Source organism: Melospiza melodia, chromosome 2 (assembly GCF_035770615.1).
Source record: "Melospiza melodia melodia isolate bMelMel2 chromosome 2, bMelMel2.pri, whole genome shotgun sequence".
NCBI classification, from domain to species: domain Eukaryota; kingdom Metazoa; phylum Chordata; class Aves; order Passeriformes; family Passerellidae; genus Melospiza; species Melospiza melodia.
The window spans coordinates 21,025,711-21,041,617 of NC_086195.1; the positions used below are offsets into that span (position 1 = coordinate 21,025,711).

The following is a 15,907-nucleotide window of genomic DNA, read 5'->3' on the forward strand; positions in this document are numbered from 1 at the left end:
TGCAGTAAGAATTTTTTAAAAAATCTTTTCATGCACAAGGACATATTGCATTGGTAGATACAGCTGAGTTATCAACTTGCTAAGAAGGGGATGGGGTGATTTGTCCTTGATGCACATCACTGCTAAGACAGCTTATGTGTCAGTGAACATGATTCTGAAGGGACAACCAAGCTCTGAATCCATAACTACTTAGATTACTAGTTAGGGATCAGAGGATTAATATCTCATTAACTAAATCACTCTATGTGCACAGTTTGCTGATATGGTAGATAAATAAATGCCACAGTGAGAAAATCTGTCAGCAGACACCAACTCCTCTAAACCAACAGCTGCATTAATAAATGAGAGATGAGTGACAAAAATGCAGAGTATGGATTTGCTGTGCCCATGGACATACTTTTTGTCTACTGCTGAATAACCATTTAGATTGCTACTGCATATTATTCACATCAGTGTAAATGTGAAAATAAGAACAGTTTGAGTCGAAAAGCATGTGCAATATAATGTTTTAAAATTAGTATTGAAATGTGTTTTTAAACACCATTGTGAAAGCTTGTTGTATTTAAAAATGGATTAGTTACAGTGAACTAGGAAGGTGAACACCCCTAACATCAGAATCCAGAATGTTCTCATGGTTTTAAACTCAGTTTTACTATACCCCTTAAAATTCTTCACTAAGCAAATGTAGCCACTTTGGATCATGAATTCAGCCATCATCTTACATGTCTGGTCTCAGATGAATTTCAGATTTTGTCAATGACTGTCTGTTATTCAAGATTATTTAGTATCTGTGACATCTCCTGTCTTCTTAAAACAGTTCTATAAGTAACCATCCTAACAGCATTTTTGTGCAACAAGGTTTTGAAACTCAAGGCTGGCAACTGATTTCCAATAATCAGAGAAAGCAAATATTGAAGAAATTCAAGTTAAAATTAAGAGCTAATAAATTCTGAGGACCTTAGTGAGTGAAGTGGTGAATGCAAGGTGCATGAGAGATCTGCCTGCTTCTGCCTCAAATCAGCTTCACTGAAACAGGAGCAGAGAGAATTGAAAAGATCCCAGACACCTCCACTGAAAATTCTCTTCATGAATCCCCACCTGGTATTATTCAAGCACATAGGTAACAACAGGATTGCTCAGTTAGGTAGACATGGCTGGTGTACAAATCCTCTCCTAAAATCAGCTTTCAATGCTGATTCTCACAGAACTGTGTCTTTGTGAAATGAGAATAAACCAACAAGCCATGATATTCAGGATAGTTAAAGCACAAAAAAACTTGATTGAAACTTTTCTGTGGCAGATATGGATAAAGTACATTGACAGAATTGAAAACTGCATTTCATTTTCCTAAACAAGAGTTACATGAAAAGTACCTGAATGGAAAGGAAATTGCTGTTTAGCTTCTCCTGTGTGAGCATCCCAAATTATTGTTGTCTGCATCCAAAGAAAGGGTGGAAAAAAAAAAAGATTAGTGGTTGTTCAGCTCAGAGTAAAAACCCAAATAGCACTCTCACTAAGTAGCAATTCTAAATGATGAACTGATAAAATTATTGACTACAGAGAGCCTTGCGTGCTTAACAGTGGGAAAACCAGAAATTACTTCTAGGTATTACAGAATAATAATCTAAGTGTAGATAAAGAAGTATCATGCCTACAAAAGAAGCAATATAACTATGAAGAATAGGCATACTCTCTCTGAATAATCTAGAAGACAACACTATCCATTTTTAATAAGCATATTGGAAAAAAGTTCCAGTTATGATCTTTAAAGAACACTTTTTCCCTTTTCAAAAGATGCCAGCTGAATTCTACTTCAAAATGATGCTGAACCCCATTTGTAACAAGGCAATAAGTGAAATGTTTTTCTATCAGCAGAGTACACAGCACTTCTTGCCACTGAGGTGGGACAGACTCAGGTGTAATTGGCTTACTACAGGTTTAATCCATACCCACAGCACATGTGAGTGTGTCCCCTGTAGAGCTCAATACCACCTCCTGAGAGAATTATCAATTTATTGGGAGTATATTCTTCCAGAAAATAAATTAGGGATGCATCATCTTGCTAAAGAAATGCTGCTATTATTGAGAATGTAAGTTTGCCAGAGTAATGGAATTACAGTTGGGAGATCAGCTGACTATAAGCCAATATTAAAGCTTCCATTTTCACAAGGTTATGAAAATATAGGGATTCACTGAGCTTACAAAGTACAAATCTCAGCTGGACTCCCCTGGACTTCTCTCCTGCCAGCTGCTGGAGAGAAGCACTGTCAGTGCATCTCACTGGAACACAGACCATGCAGCCTCTCCCTTGGAAGTGCCATTTTTCTCTCTGAATTTTGTACAGGAAGCCAAGGATGACATATGCATCTAATTTTTAGACACTGAAACTTAGGCAAGATGAATGCTGTGTACTTTCCAGTTTCAGTTTTAATGGATCATCAGTCAGCTGTTCATTTTAATCTCTAATGTGCACTTAGCTGTACCTACTGTGTTTTGTGTGATTTTCAGTTCAGAACCATATTTTTTTTGCATATTTCTAGAGGAAGCCATATATATTTTATTCAAATAAGTGTTTCAACAATTAGATGAGCAAAAAGGTGGGGTATGTTTAAGATCCCTTTCTTCCTGTAAATAGCTGATAAAACTATAAGTACTGGAAGCTGTTCCTTCTGTAACAGAGACACACTCCAGATGCAATTTTACACATTTTAAAAAGTTAAACATTTTCTATGAAAATAGTATACATTCATGCAGCCTCAAAAATGTAATCAACATGCACTAAAATATATTAAAGAAATGTAAACTCTCCAGGGTGCCTGGAGAAGAAGAAACTAATCTTAAGGAATTCAGCAGCACAAGCTCACTCATCAGCATACTTATATGTTAGAATAATGTATTTTTAAAACTCACTTTATCAACACCAGCACTTAAAATATAATTCCCCTTTTTGTTCCATTTCAGGGCAAATATTGGACCTTTATGTTGACCTAAGGTGCTTGCAAGGTTACCTGGAATAAATAACAGGTTATTATTACAATTTCTTTACAAATTGGTCAAATTACAGCTCACTGCTGTTTGATGCTTAAAGAACAATAAATGTTTGACTTACCATCTTCTGTCCATATTCTTGCAAAACCATCATATGAGCCTGTAGCCAATAGTGTTCCATCACTCTGTTGGAATATATAAAAATGGCAAAGTTGGCTATGAGATAAAGTCTGTTTCAACCAACCTTCTTCTTTCTTTTTAAAGGTTTGCTAATTGTGATTTATGATTTTGAGTCTACTCATTGGGACAGATGATGCTATGATTTGAACTAAATGTTATTACTTCAGACAGCAGAGAGGAAATAAAATCCTCTAACATACAGTGAAATACTAGCCTATACCATCAGATATGAGACATTTAATCAAAAAGATTAGAGAAAGAATACAAGATAGAACAAGTTCTGTGGGCTTCTTCCACTTAACAAACAGATACTACTTCTTAGACATAAAGGACCTACCAAACATCAACAGATGACCTAAACCCAGACTAAATCCCAGTTCAGTGAAATTCAGGCACCTCTACTTGAAAGAAGGCCCTAAACCACATACAGTCAGGGTGAACACCTCAAATGTTATTCACCACCAAGGAATTGCTCTCTTCTTGTCTGAACACAGACCCACATGTGCTCATGGGCACAGTACCACGATGAAGAAACAGATTCATGGGTCCCAATCAGGAGGAAAAAAGCCCATGAATCTGATCAGGAGATCACATGTATTCTGGAAGGAACCCTTCACAGGATATGTCCTGTGCAGCCAGTGAAGCTGGTGTGATTGGGCCAGAATAATTAAAACAGAACTTTGCCATCTGGTGACACTGTTGAAGCAGGGTATTTAGTTTTTCAACATTTCAGAACCTGGATTAAGAGTGAGATTCATCCCATTTATCTCCAGACATGCAGAAGTTGGGAGTTAGTTCAGGAGTGCCCTCCATTACTAACAGCATCGTGTCACCACAACTCTGAAGTGTAACTCATGAACTTGTTTGCTTTAGATTATGCCCAGTTCAATATGAAGGCATGTGTCTCTGTTTCTGCTGACTTAGGGTGAGTTTAGAAGGTTAAACCTACAGGAGATGAATCCTACCCATGGTATCAAAGGGCATGATCTGAATATGACCTCCAGAAATAACCTTTCCTATAACCTTTATGTCATGTAAGTCACACAAACCAGAGAAGAACTAATTCAATACCACCAGCGTGAAGATTTCACAGGGAAATATGATTAATATTGTGGTTCTAAATAAACTATAAAGGCAGATGGCATTTCTAGCTTGATGAATAGAAAATTAGAAAAAAGCATGAAATAATCCTTTAAAACATATGTCCACTCCAATCCTCCAAAAACACTGACTCAGAGCACTTGTAAATTTAACTCAAATATATAATAATGTAGGGGGGAAAATATCATAAGCTAAGTGAAGCTCACTGTGATGCACACTTCTCTGGACCAGTGATAAGAAGAAAGGTGATAAAGGGCAAAAAGAGAAAAAAGAAAAGCTCGGGAAATTAGATATACAGTTTATATAAATTTTTTGCTGGTAATTCACATTCTTTGGGAAATTCAAAGTAACTTGGAAGCACTTGAAGTATTTGAATTAGGAACCTACCTCAAGTACTAGTACAATGCAAGGGAAGTACCAACGAAGTCTGGAAGGTAAGGAACTGCTACAGGAAACATTAGAGGGTTTTGGACAAATTCTCTCCTAACTGTTCTGCAGTCATTGCATATTTTCCTCTTACAATTTCTCTTTTCTTACTCCTAGAAGCAATTTTTTTCACAAATATATTTCTTCACTTTAATATCCACAGGAAACAAGTAATGAACATAAGCTTGAATTTCATTTGCTTCCTTGACCCACCTCTGCTTTCTGTACTATTCACCAACTTCTTCCACTGTGCAAATATAAAATACACAGGGGAAAGGTGACTTGTGCAGTGGCCTTATCTTTTACTCTGTGAAGCACCTAGCTCACCTGAAGGACAACACTGCAGTAAAGATTAATCGAAACTTGATCTCTGGCCAGCAACTGAGACTCTACATAACTGCTGAAAATCCCTTCTGGTACTTAATTAATCTGTTTTCCTATGAAAACAAGACTAATGTGATCACTCTGTCTGTACTAGTATCAGCAAAACAGGCAGAATGAAAATTAGCTTGAAGTAATTAAGTTTTCTGCAGGATCCTGTAAGTTTTTTTGGTAACAATTAGAGCTGTCCAAAGGCACTGCCCAGAGACTGGGGATTCTCAACAATACCTGTCCTCTCTGCTCACTTCAGTATTCTTTGTGCATGAGCACATTATCTAAGATAGGAGGTTTTGCAGGATGAAAGTAAAAAAGGGATCAGACAAGACAGTTTCATCCAGAAGGTAAGGACAGAATAACTACACATGCTCCTACCAAGACAAAGAAAATAATGTGAACAGATTTTGCTGTGCACAGCATAATTCAAATGAGAGAATCTGGAGTCCAACCTCAGAAAAAGCTTCACTGGTGCTTTTATCTCCTTACATGCCAAAATAAAGTATCTATGAGATGCAAATACATTATTAATGAGGCTTCAGTATTACACAGATTGTTTGTTTAATCTTGGTTCTTAAAGCTAACTAAGTTTATTTTTACCCATGCTCCTAAAATAGAGATATATCATTGTTAAGCTCGAAGATGGCAACAGTCCTGGAAAATTACAGCATGTAGGAGAAAGTTCAGCCTACTATGAGTATTTGAAACAAGAGGTCAGTAGGTTAGGACAGAACTTCTGGTCACCTCAGATATGAAAGATATGGAGCAGCAACTGTAATTGCCTTGGAATTAAATTTAGACAGTTAAAAACCATGCAGAGTCTTAGAAGTTAGCTTACATTCCAGTCCAATGAAGTCACATCCTTATTGCTGGGGACATCATGTCCTCCTTCTCTTATGCAGTGCCTCAAAACCAGCTGAGTGGAGCCGCTGTTGCTGTTCTCGTTGAGATTCCATATCCTGGCCGTGGAGTCTCCGGATCTATAAAGCAATTATGCAAATAAGTGGAAAACTCCTCATGTTGACCCAGCAAACAGTGTAGAAGCCTGTATTTCTGTTTTCATTGAGACAACATGACAGCCTTGCAGGAGATGGGAGGAACAAGAGCTGCTGGCCTGGACTGTAACGGGACCGTCAGCACGGGGCTGCTGGGAACATCCTGGCTCTGTGCAAAACACAGGTCTAAGGCTTTGGTGCTGGAATTAGCAGAAGTTCACCTAGGGGAGGGCCCTATTCTATTGAAATGTTCCAGATTTTGCAAGGAGAAGTTGTTTTGAACCTCCTGAGAATTTTGATGTTTCTCCTGTGCACTGCCCAGAATAGATCCAACCAGCCTTCCCTAAAACTGCTGAACAGATCAGGGCATTACAAGCCTTTAAGAAGTGAATTTTATTTCCAACTTTGTGTACTTTTCTAAAAATGCTAACACATATTTAAATTATACCTGTCATAATAATTTTGCTTATTCAGGTAAGTTCTATCTAAAAACCTGTAAACTCCTGTCATCATTTTGCACTACATACCTAAAGCTGGCATCACCATAACTGAGTTAGTCTGGGGCAACTTACAGTAATTGTCTGTAGCTTGGTGCTTACATCATACTGTCTGAAAAAAATGGCAAAATAAGCACTGCCATGATAGAACAAGATAGAGGCAGCATCAGGATTTTGATCTATTTTTTAGAACAACTATTCTCTACAGAGGTGTTTTTAATGCAGGCTGAAACCCTGATTTTGCTTAGGAAAGGTTTTGAGGAGAAAGAGTTCAGCATTATCTACTTGTAAATAATAGAAGTATTTTGAATTTGCATAAATTTTTATTCTACTGAAAAATGTCTCTGAGGTTCTGAGATAAATTTGCCATGGAGTGGAAGATATTCCACTTTAAAAGTTTACTGGGATTTTTTTCACATTCCCTTTCCTTACGTTTTTGAAACAACAACAACAACCAAAACCAAGTTTCCTGGATTGCTTGCTTTGTCCAGAAAGCAATTTTCATTTACATGCAGTTAAGTAGAAACTTGGAGCAGAGTTAACAATAATACTTGTAAGAATTCATACAGGGTAGATGAAATTTCATTGTTGATACATCTGATGCGTTAGATTTTCCTTTTCTTTAAAGTAATGACAAAAAAACTTTCTTTCCTGTGCACTATCAAGGAGAAAAAGTCTTTCTTCAAAGATCCAGTTTTGAAGGAATGGATCCACCTGTGACCCATTTTTGCTTTGATAAGCCATGTTTTACTGAAAAAGAAATCCATCACAAGAGAATACTAAATTTTCTTTTGGTCTAATAGTAAAGCATTTTAATTATTGATACTAAGAATACCAGGCAAACTTTCAACACTTGACATGCCTTCAAATGCAAATATTGACCAAGCAATTATCAAACTCCATTGATCTCTGGGTATTATTTTACTAATAATTTAGCCTAATTTTATACAAACATTTCAACTGCAAAAGCAAACACCTCTCTGCCTGTATCAGGAGCTCTGAGCTCCTCTGGGTTATGCCATGCCTGGGGAATGTGCCCCATCTCCTGTGAACCTTTTCTGCCAAGCTGAGATGTGATGGCTGGCCAGGGTTTTGAACTCAGCTACTCCTGTAAAGCCACTCTTTATTTCTGAGACATATCTTTCACATTAGTGATTAAGAAATAATTCAGATCAGGGTAATTTTTGCCACCACACAGCTGTGACTGTAATATGCATCCTTATTTCTTCAGAGGTCTGGAAAATTGACATTTTTGCATATGTTGGCTAGAAAATTAACCAGGTTAATCATGAGGCTCAGAAGTTAAGAAACATTTTAAACTGTGGTAATTAACAATGATGGGAAGATACATCTTTAAAGGACTGCTCCATTGGTTAACATGCTAAGTAGGAAATTCCTTCAGGGCTGGCTTCTTTCCTATATATGATTGCACGACCATCCTGCATTGTAATAATTCAGTTTGTTATTGCACCCTGTGAATAAAGTACTCAGTCACTTGGCCATCAAAAGCAATCCTATTTGCTAGTTCTAAAAGGGTTATGTTTTGTTTCTCAACACTTTTATTTAGTCAGTTTTCTGGCAAGGTCTAGGCAATCTTATTTTCCAGTATTTTAATTTTGTTTTTTCCCTTTTCTTCTCCCAAAGCTACATAAACTATTATGTGTCCCTGCAGAGAGGCTTTATAAGTCTACCAGTGTGCAGCAAGGGTATTTGTGTGTCTTCCCTTTTGTTGCTGGGGATAAAAAAAAAAAAAAAGAGTTGAAAGAATGCTCTGGAAAGTATTCTGATTTCTGGTGAATGATTCAGTGAACCCTGCCTTATTAGAGGAGCACAGTTCAAGCACAATTCAGAAAGATATTTAATCTCCTTTGCCCACAGAAGCATTTCTATCTACATGATAAAGCAGCTCATTCCAACATGCAAGTCACGAACACTTGAGTAATAGGTATACTCCTCTGCCCTGTGGAAGAGTACTGCCAAATTTTAGGAAGGCTAGCTCTGAAAGGATTTTATTTCATGCTCTCCTGCCCCAGTATGTTCATGAATCAAGGTGGACAAATGTTTGTGGAATGTAATTTGTGACATATAAAATTACCATTCTGTAACTGGAAGCACAGAGGTTTTAAGTGCTGCAGCTGGGTAAAGAATTTTGCAAGATGGTTGTTGAACCTTGGTATTTCTAACCTTCAGCTACAAGAAGACTTTAAATCACTGTTATTATAAGATGCAATATTGCTAATGTGTATTTAATACTTCTGGCTCCAACAGGTTAAAGGTTTTATTTTTTTATTTTAAAATATATTATTGAAAGAATTATGGGAAGGAAATTCCTCATTTTTATTTTGACATCTAACATTTCCTTAATAAAGCAGGTTTCTTAAACTAAGTGCTTACTCTTCCTAGGCAGTTAGTAGAGGGAAGTGCCTCACAGGTGTCCTGAATAAGATCTCTGCCCTACTGATTCTACAACATTATTCTCTGCTAGACGTTATTCAAGTCGACCTCCCCCAAGAGCTGATCATTTTGCATTCATGGATTTGATGCACTGAGGAAACCAGTCCAAATAGTCCCCTGCTAACAAATAAGCACTTAGAGTTAGCAGAATTAGTATTTGACACTGACACTGAGGGGTGGTGTCTGAAATTAACACCCTCAACCTGGTAAGTCAAAAGGATTATTCTGAAAGGTAATTTACAGTGCATCCTAAACCACTGATATGCGGAGAGCATACCTGAAGTACTGAATATATAAAACCTAGAAATGATGACAGCAGATAGCCTGGAAACATCTTCTCTTGCTTCTGAGAGACACAAGCAAGAGCTGAAATATCTCAGACAGCAGCTTTTATGGATAATTACTTTGCTGACCAGGGAGAGCAAAGGTGCACAGAGTGGTTTGGAAGAGACAAGTCACAACCTCTCTGTGTGAGAGAGGCTGCCATAGATCAGCTGATAAGCAAAGAAACCTACTGTTGGTTTTGGGACTGAGGCCAGGTCCCTCTGCTTCATGGCTGTGCGAATTACTTGAAGGGCATGGCTGGATGTCACAGAACAGAACACTTTTGGAAGCAGCAGTGGAACACAAGCACAAAAACATCCTAAGTTGAACTGAAAAAGATTTTGGAGTTCAAGGCTCTAGCAGCCTTGACATTCACAGTCCATCCACTTCCACACTGGGAAATTCAAGCACGTTCAGAACTCTGTCTCACTGGACCATGGTGACCTGTGCCAGCAAACTGACAGGTTATTCCCTGGCCAGAGTTTGTCTTGTTTTAATTAGCACTCTTGCTTGGGTCTCTGATGTTCTCTCTGAATAACTCCTGGGCATGGCTTGGTGGTTGCAATGTCCAGAGATGGTTCCCAATGTGCAGTTTGTTTGGCAGCCAGGGCAGTTTGCTAGCACAGACAGCAGCCATGCTGTGCCAGCTGGCCTCAGTGCCCAGCAATATTCCCAGGCACAGTTACTTTACTAATGTGGAGGCAGCCCTAATGGATTTCTGCACTACACAGGGAATATAACCATCTGCAACAATTTTTATGTGTCATGAAATTAAAACTTAAGATAGTGAAAGGTAACTAGTGGAAGATATCAGCCTTTGGGTTTATGGCTGGGAATGACCAAATATTGAGATTTAACCAAGCACCTATTTTTTTGGCTATTTTTTCACCTGTCCAAAACACTCTATGCAATTATTTGCTTTGGAATGTTGACTTCCTTCATAAAGTGCAGTTAATCATCTCCCATGGCTGTATGCACACACTTCACTCTATTATTATAATGCTTCTGTTCATAACATCTAAGCATTCTTTTCATAGGCATCTGGTGACAGTCATGCCTTTGATAGCTTTTACTGGTATTTCTAGCCTCCCCCATCCTCATCTTTAAGGGTTATATGTGTGGTGGAGGGGGAAGAGCAGCTGCAGAATATATTTTTCTAGCTATTTGATCAGAGAAATTCCTGTCTCTCTGTTTTATTTTGAAATAGCTGTTTGCAAAGCCTGGAGAGTATATATTACTGTGCTAGTTTTCACACTCTAGGAAAACAGCAACTGAGTAGATATGACATTAAACATCAAAATCCCTTTCTCTCAGTGGGATAGTGACTAAATCTGGAAACCAGTGTTCTAGTTTTGGGTAACTCATTCTACATTTCTTTCAAACAGCTTGCTTCAGATTAGGTTCTGAACCTGCATTATTCTTTTAGTTGAGGATTGCATCAGGTTGCTGTCTAAACTGCTGCTGCGAGTTGTTAGAAAAATCTATTGCCTGTGTAACAAGGCTTCAGGAAAATACTTTGTCATTAACTGAGATTCAATTAGTCACTTTATAAACAAAACAAATATGTTATCTTTTCCTGTATTTAATAGCTAGGTTTTGAAGTGTATTTTTTCAGATGGGTACAATCAAGCAGATGGGAAACAAAAGAAAAGTATTGACTGGGCAGCACAACATGGCTGTTACAGAATCTAACAGTCTGACACTCACACATCAGACTAACTGCAGTGTTCTTTTTTTAATCATTACTTTGTAAAGGGCAAACAGAGCTGCAGAATACTGTGGATCTCAGGGAATTTCTCTGCCTTGTTTAACTGGTGCTGTAACATGGAGTTCACCTGTAGATAAAAGCTTGCACTATTATTATACCAGACAAAGGCTTCTTTGTGCCTTGGCATAACCACTCACTCAGCTCTCTTCCTTCAGTTTCACTTTCTTCTGGGCATTCTTTGCCATTTCAGTCACTCAGCTTCACCAGGCACTGGCTGCTGTTACCCCAATTCCAGCTGCATCCCTACCTTGTTTCTTACAAGCAGGCTAAAATCTGACCGAGATGCACATGGATTTAAATTATTTGCATTGTCACTGCACTGCTATTAGTCTGCTAAAGCACATGATTGTACTTTGTAACCACATGTGTATTTATGTGCCTCCACGGTCACTAGCAAAGCTCATTACAAAAGGCCTATTACACTGAAGGGTAAAGCTTAATGGAATGGCTAGTGAGAGGGTATTCCTCTGGCTCAGGTACCTGACTAATAGTTCTGATTATCATCCTCCAGGTTTACCTGTAAGCTATCACAATCCAGGCATCCATCCACCAATGCTCAGCACCCTGAGGCAAAGTTAAACACACACTGCAACACATACTTTGGTTTATTAAATGCTCCACCATTTAAATTAGCACACTAGGACTGTGCATCATGGATCCTAGGGAAGCAGTCCACTGTGGCAAGCACTCACTTGCTTAAAATTGATAAATGAAGATATAAGTACTACAGATAATAAAAGTAGTATCAGACCTAGATATTAAAAAAAAAAAGCATACTCAGCAGGATTCTGGTTCTCAAAATCCCAGTTTGTTGTCTGAAATAATTTTTTTTGAAATTTCTATCTTCACTGTCTTGGAGATCTCCGCTATTCATCCAACACGGAATTTATTTTATTTTTCTTTTCTATTTATACTGTAATTCCTTGTTTTCATATACTAAGTGAAGTAAGTAAGGAGACTATTCTGATAATCTTGCAACAAAGCTAGAAATAAAATAAGGAAATGAAATACTGTCCTCTTCCTTGTGAGGAAAGTATCCTAATACTGCTAAGTAACTCTGATTTATCTCCTCAAACTATGATCAGCTTTACTCCATGTTTCCACTTAGATTTCTTAATTCTAGTCTTCATGTTAAACCTTAAGCATGAACATGGTTCCCCCAGTGCCTGCATACAGCTCCTGGGGTATGTTTACAACTGTGATTTTGTTTGGATCAGAAGTGCTTTTGTAAGTCAATCTCCTGATCATCCTACTTAGGATGCTCTTGTGGTCATTGCAGAGCAGTCCCTGCAAAGGATAAACTGGACTCTCTTCCAATGACACTAAAGCACAACATTCCCTTAAACCACTGCTTACTGCTCAGCTCACTGAACAAACTCAGGTCCAGTCTGAAGCACCTCTATCTCCATACTTCTGAAAAAACCTGGTGGATGCCAATGACTTTCTGAGACCCCAGTGTGAACCAATCACTAAGAGCAGTAGATTACATGATCTCCAAATATTCTGAGAAGTTATCCAGAATGATTAAAAAATATTTCTAAAAATTTGTGTGTATTTAGGGCCACAGAATTTACATCTTAAATGTACAAATTCTTCATATTTGTCATCACCTTTTAACTATTTAGCAGTTATAAAGGTATGGTACTGCTGAAAGAAACACCGCTGCAGGCTGATACAACAGCCCAGAGAATACTCGTTCACATCCCAAATACATTTGCAAGTTCTTGCATCTCTAAATATTCTCTAATTGCAGGAGCTGGTTTGAGTCACTGTCTGTCTTACCCAGATGCTAGCAGGTCACTGACAGGGTTCCAGGCACAGATGAACACTTCTGATTCATGGCCCCGAAGGACTGTTGCTTTGTTAGGAGGAATTTCAACATCCCCGTCAATTTCCATTGGCTTTGAATGATTATCTGGAAGGAAATATATCAGAATAAATAGTTTACAAGATGCAGTTAGGTCTATTTTAAAATCATGCTAGATTCCCAAGGCCTGAAGCTTACAGCAGCATATACACCAAAATTAATACTGTGCTGTGTCACTGACAATATTACTTCTCTCCAGCCATTCAAATTTATGACATTTCCCCAAAATGCAGAGCTTTCCAAAACATTCTGTATAGCTTTTCATCCCCCAAATACTCAGGATTTAGTTCAGTGTAGCTTTTCTTTTGAAGCTGGCCTCATTAAAAGTGACTTACAGATTTATTAAAACAATTTTTAAAAATAACAGAAAGCATTTATATTTTCTTACAGTCTCCTATAAGTAAAATCTCTGCTACTCACAGACAAAAAATATACTGAGGAGGGGCTTCACTCCTGGAGCACATCAGGGCACTGGTGAATGATCACCTTCTCAAGGATATCATAAGACATACAAAGGTACCAAATGAGTCATAGATATACTTAACCTGTGTGCTGTAACTCTGCAGTTCTTTGGACTCATCGCTTTTACAAAGTTCTTTTATTGTCTTAAGCAAGAAAAAGTGAATTTGAAATGATGGATTTATCTCAGTAACAACAATTCATTCCAAATTGCATCATGAACCATGTTTTTACTCCAGGCTTCCTCTGCTTCTGTATAAATCTTCCTCATTAAGCTCTGGACACACTTCCTGGCAGCATTACAAGATTATTATTCTCTGCAAACATGACACCATCCAAGGACAGGTGACACACTGAAACAGCAGACACCAGATGCTACTCTGCACACACGTGTAGCCCATTTTGCAGAAAGCACATCCAAGAGCAGGTAGCTGGCAGCCTCCTGTTACCTAACCAATGCTTTGGCCAGCTGATCAGCTCTGACTGATCAAAATGCAAGTTCTCTCTCTGGGTTAAGTCTTTCAGTTAGTCATTCTTCATCACATATGAAGATCCATAGGTTTGCAAGTAGAATAATTATGCTCCATTATTGCGGCATGTTTATGGCATTTAAAATCAGCCATCTGTCCTGATACTTCAGCTCTGCTAAGCTATTGCCCATCAGCTGGTGAAGCAGACTGTGACACTGCACAAGTGCCATCAGGAGGAAGATCTCCAGATTTCCACCCTTACCTGGGCTCTCACATACCTGGTTTGGCTCTGCCTAACTTATGCTGAGTCACACAAATAGCACTTCTCACTGCAGATTTGGTTAGCCCCCTAAAACTATGTCTGTGTCACATCTACAGCACAGATGGAATTGAATCTAGATGAGTTATACAGAATCAAGTATTAAAATCAGGAAACAACTAACAGTAGTTTGACAGCTTATTTCTAATGAAAAAGATCTGCATTTTGGTTACACTCATTATCTACAGACTTGCTGCATAAACACTGGAAATGCCTATTTGTAAAATCCATACCTGTGCTGAGTCCCTATGTTAAGCATTGTCCTTGGCAATTCTCTATGTGTATGACTACTAAACTGAGGAGTCATTTGAGTAGTAAATGTAGTAAATTGAGATACACCAATACTCAAGATTTAGCCTGACACCAGCAGCTGGGATCTTTGATTCCAAGCAGTCAGGCACTGAAGAGTGAAGCACTATTAAAACCCACCAGAAGACACAAGCTTAGAACTCACAATTCTCTATTGATCAGCACAGCACAGATTCACCACACTTAAAGCATATTTTCAAGAGAAAAACAGCAGCATGACAATGGCTATGCATTCATCTGTGTCCTCTTCACAGTGTGAGCTGGAAGCTGAGGGTAAATCACGACGATGTTTCAAGCACTTTAATTTGAAAAATTTAAATGAGATGCTATGCTTGCAACACAAGACCCTACTGTGATCTGCCTGGCTCTATGGGCAGGGCTGCTTTTCGGTCTCCATTAAAACCAAATGACAGCTGGGGAGCAGCATTACTCCAAGGTCTGAGTCAAGAGGAGCTGTCAGAGCAAAGCCATCTGAAACTCAGGAATAGTTTTAGTTTCTATGTGGCCAAATGGAAAAACCTAGACACACACTTTGAATGCTATTAACTGCTGTGAAAAAAAACCCACAAAGAGCCATGCTGAGAAGAAGAAACCTTGCTCCAGCTGATACCTGGATTAGTACATGCAAGACCAACTGGCCTCTGGGAGAATGAAATACCTGCAGAATTATTTTGTATTGTATCTTCCAGTAATGATTTTTACAGAACAGTTTTGGTGGTTTATGAGAAAACAGAGGGAAGGATGAGAAGCCTTTAAAAATAATTTGCCACTGTTCACATTTTATGTGTTTTTTTCCTACTTGCATCAGTAGTCAGGAACATCCATATTCAGAGTGTTACTGTTCAGTAGTAAACTTCAAATGCCCCATTGAACAAACAGGACAGTTCATGCCTCTGTGATACTGCCTCGGGCTCTTACCAGATTCACACAGACACTTGCAGGATATGACTGATATGATAATGGTAACAACAAAAAGCTGCAGAAACCCCTGAGCACAAACGGGCACCCTCTCAAGAGTGACAAGTTCCTAACCCAGCACCAGCTCTTGGGAGCCCTGGTCTCACCTGGAAATTTGGCTTTCCTATGGATGCAGCTACAATGTGTGCACGGGGAATGACAATGAATAGATAAGAGAGATGCAGATAAGAGATAAGTAATAAATAAGTGAGATCAAGAACAGGCTGCTTTTGTTCTAAAGTGCCTTCCAAGCAGAAAGCTTTCAGTTAGGATCTTATTTGCACAAAGTTGCCCTGGAGGGGTTCTCTGAAAGAGAAGGCATTTCTGCTAACAGCAGCAGAGCCTCAGGTGAAAAACTAAGTCTGCAGGTCACATAGGGAAGGACTCTGTCCAAATGTTAACAAAAAACATTCTGTAA

At 38.5% G+C, this 15,907-nt stretch overlaps 1 protein-coding gene across 3 annotated transcripts in view; it reads right to left on the bottom strand.

Annotated features, from left to right (window-relative positions):
• TBL1X (transducin beta like 1 X-linked) overlaps positions 1–15,907 on the bottom strand; it is a 191,593-nt gene that overhangs the window by 14,324 nt on the left and 161,362 nt on the right. For all 3 annotated transcript variants that reach the window (XM_063147903.1, XM_063147890.1, XM_063147898.1), the window contains 5 exons: positions 12,891–13,023; positions 5,909–6,050; positions 3,110–3,173; positions 2,911–3,008; positions 1,374–1,434 (listed from right to left, as the gene is read on the bottom strand). In XM_063147903.1, the coding sequence (XP_063003973.1) occupies positions 1,374–1,434; positions 2,911–3,008; positions 3,110–3,173; positions 5,909–6,050; positions 12,891–13,023 (498 nt within the window). The remainder of the gene's footprint in view (positions 1–1,373; positions 1,435–2,910; positions 3,009–3,109; positions 3,174–5,908; positions 6,051–12,890; positions 13,024–15,907) is intronic.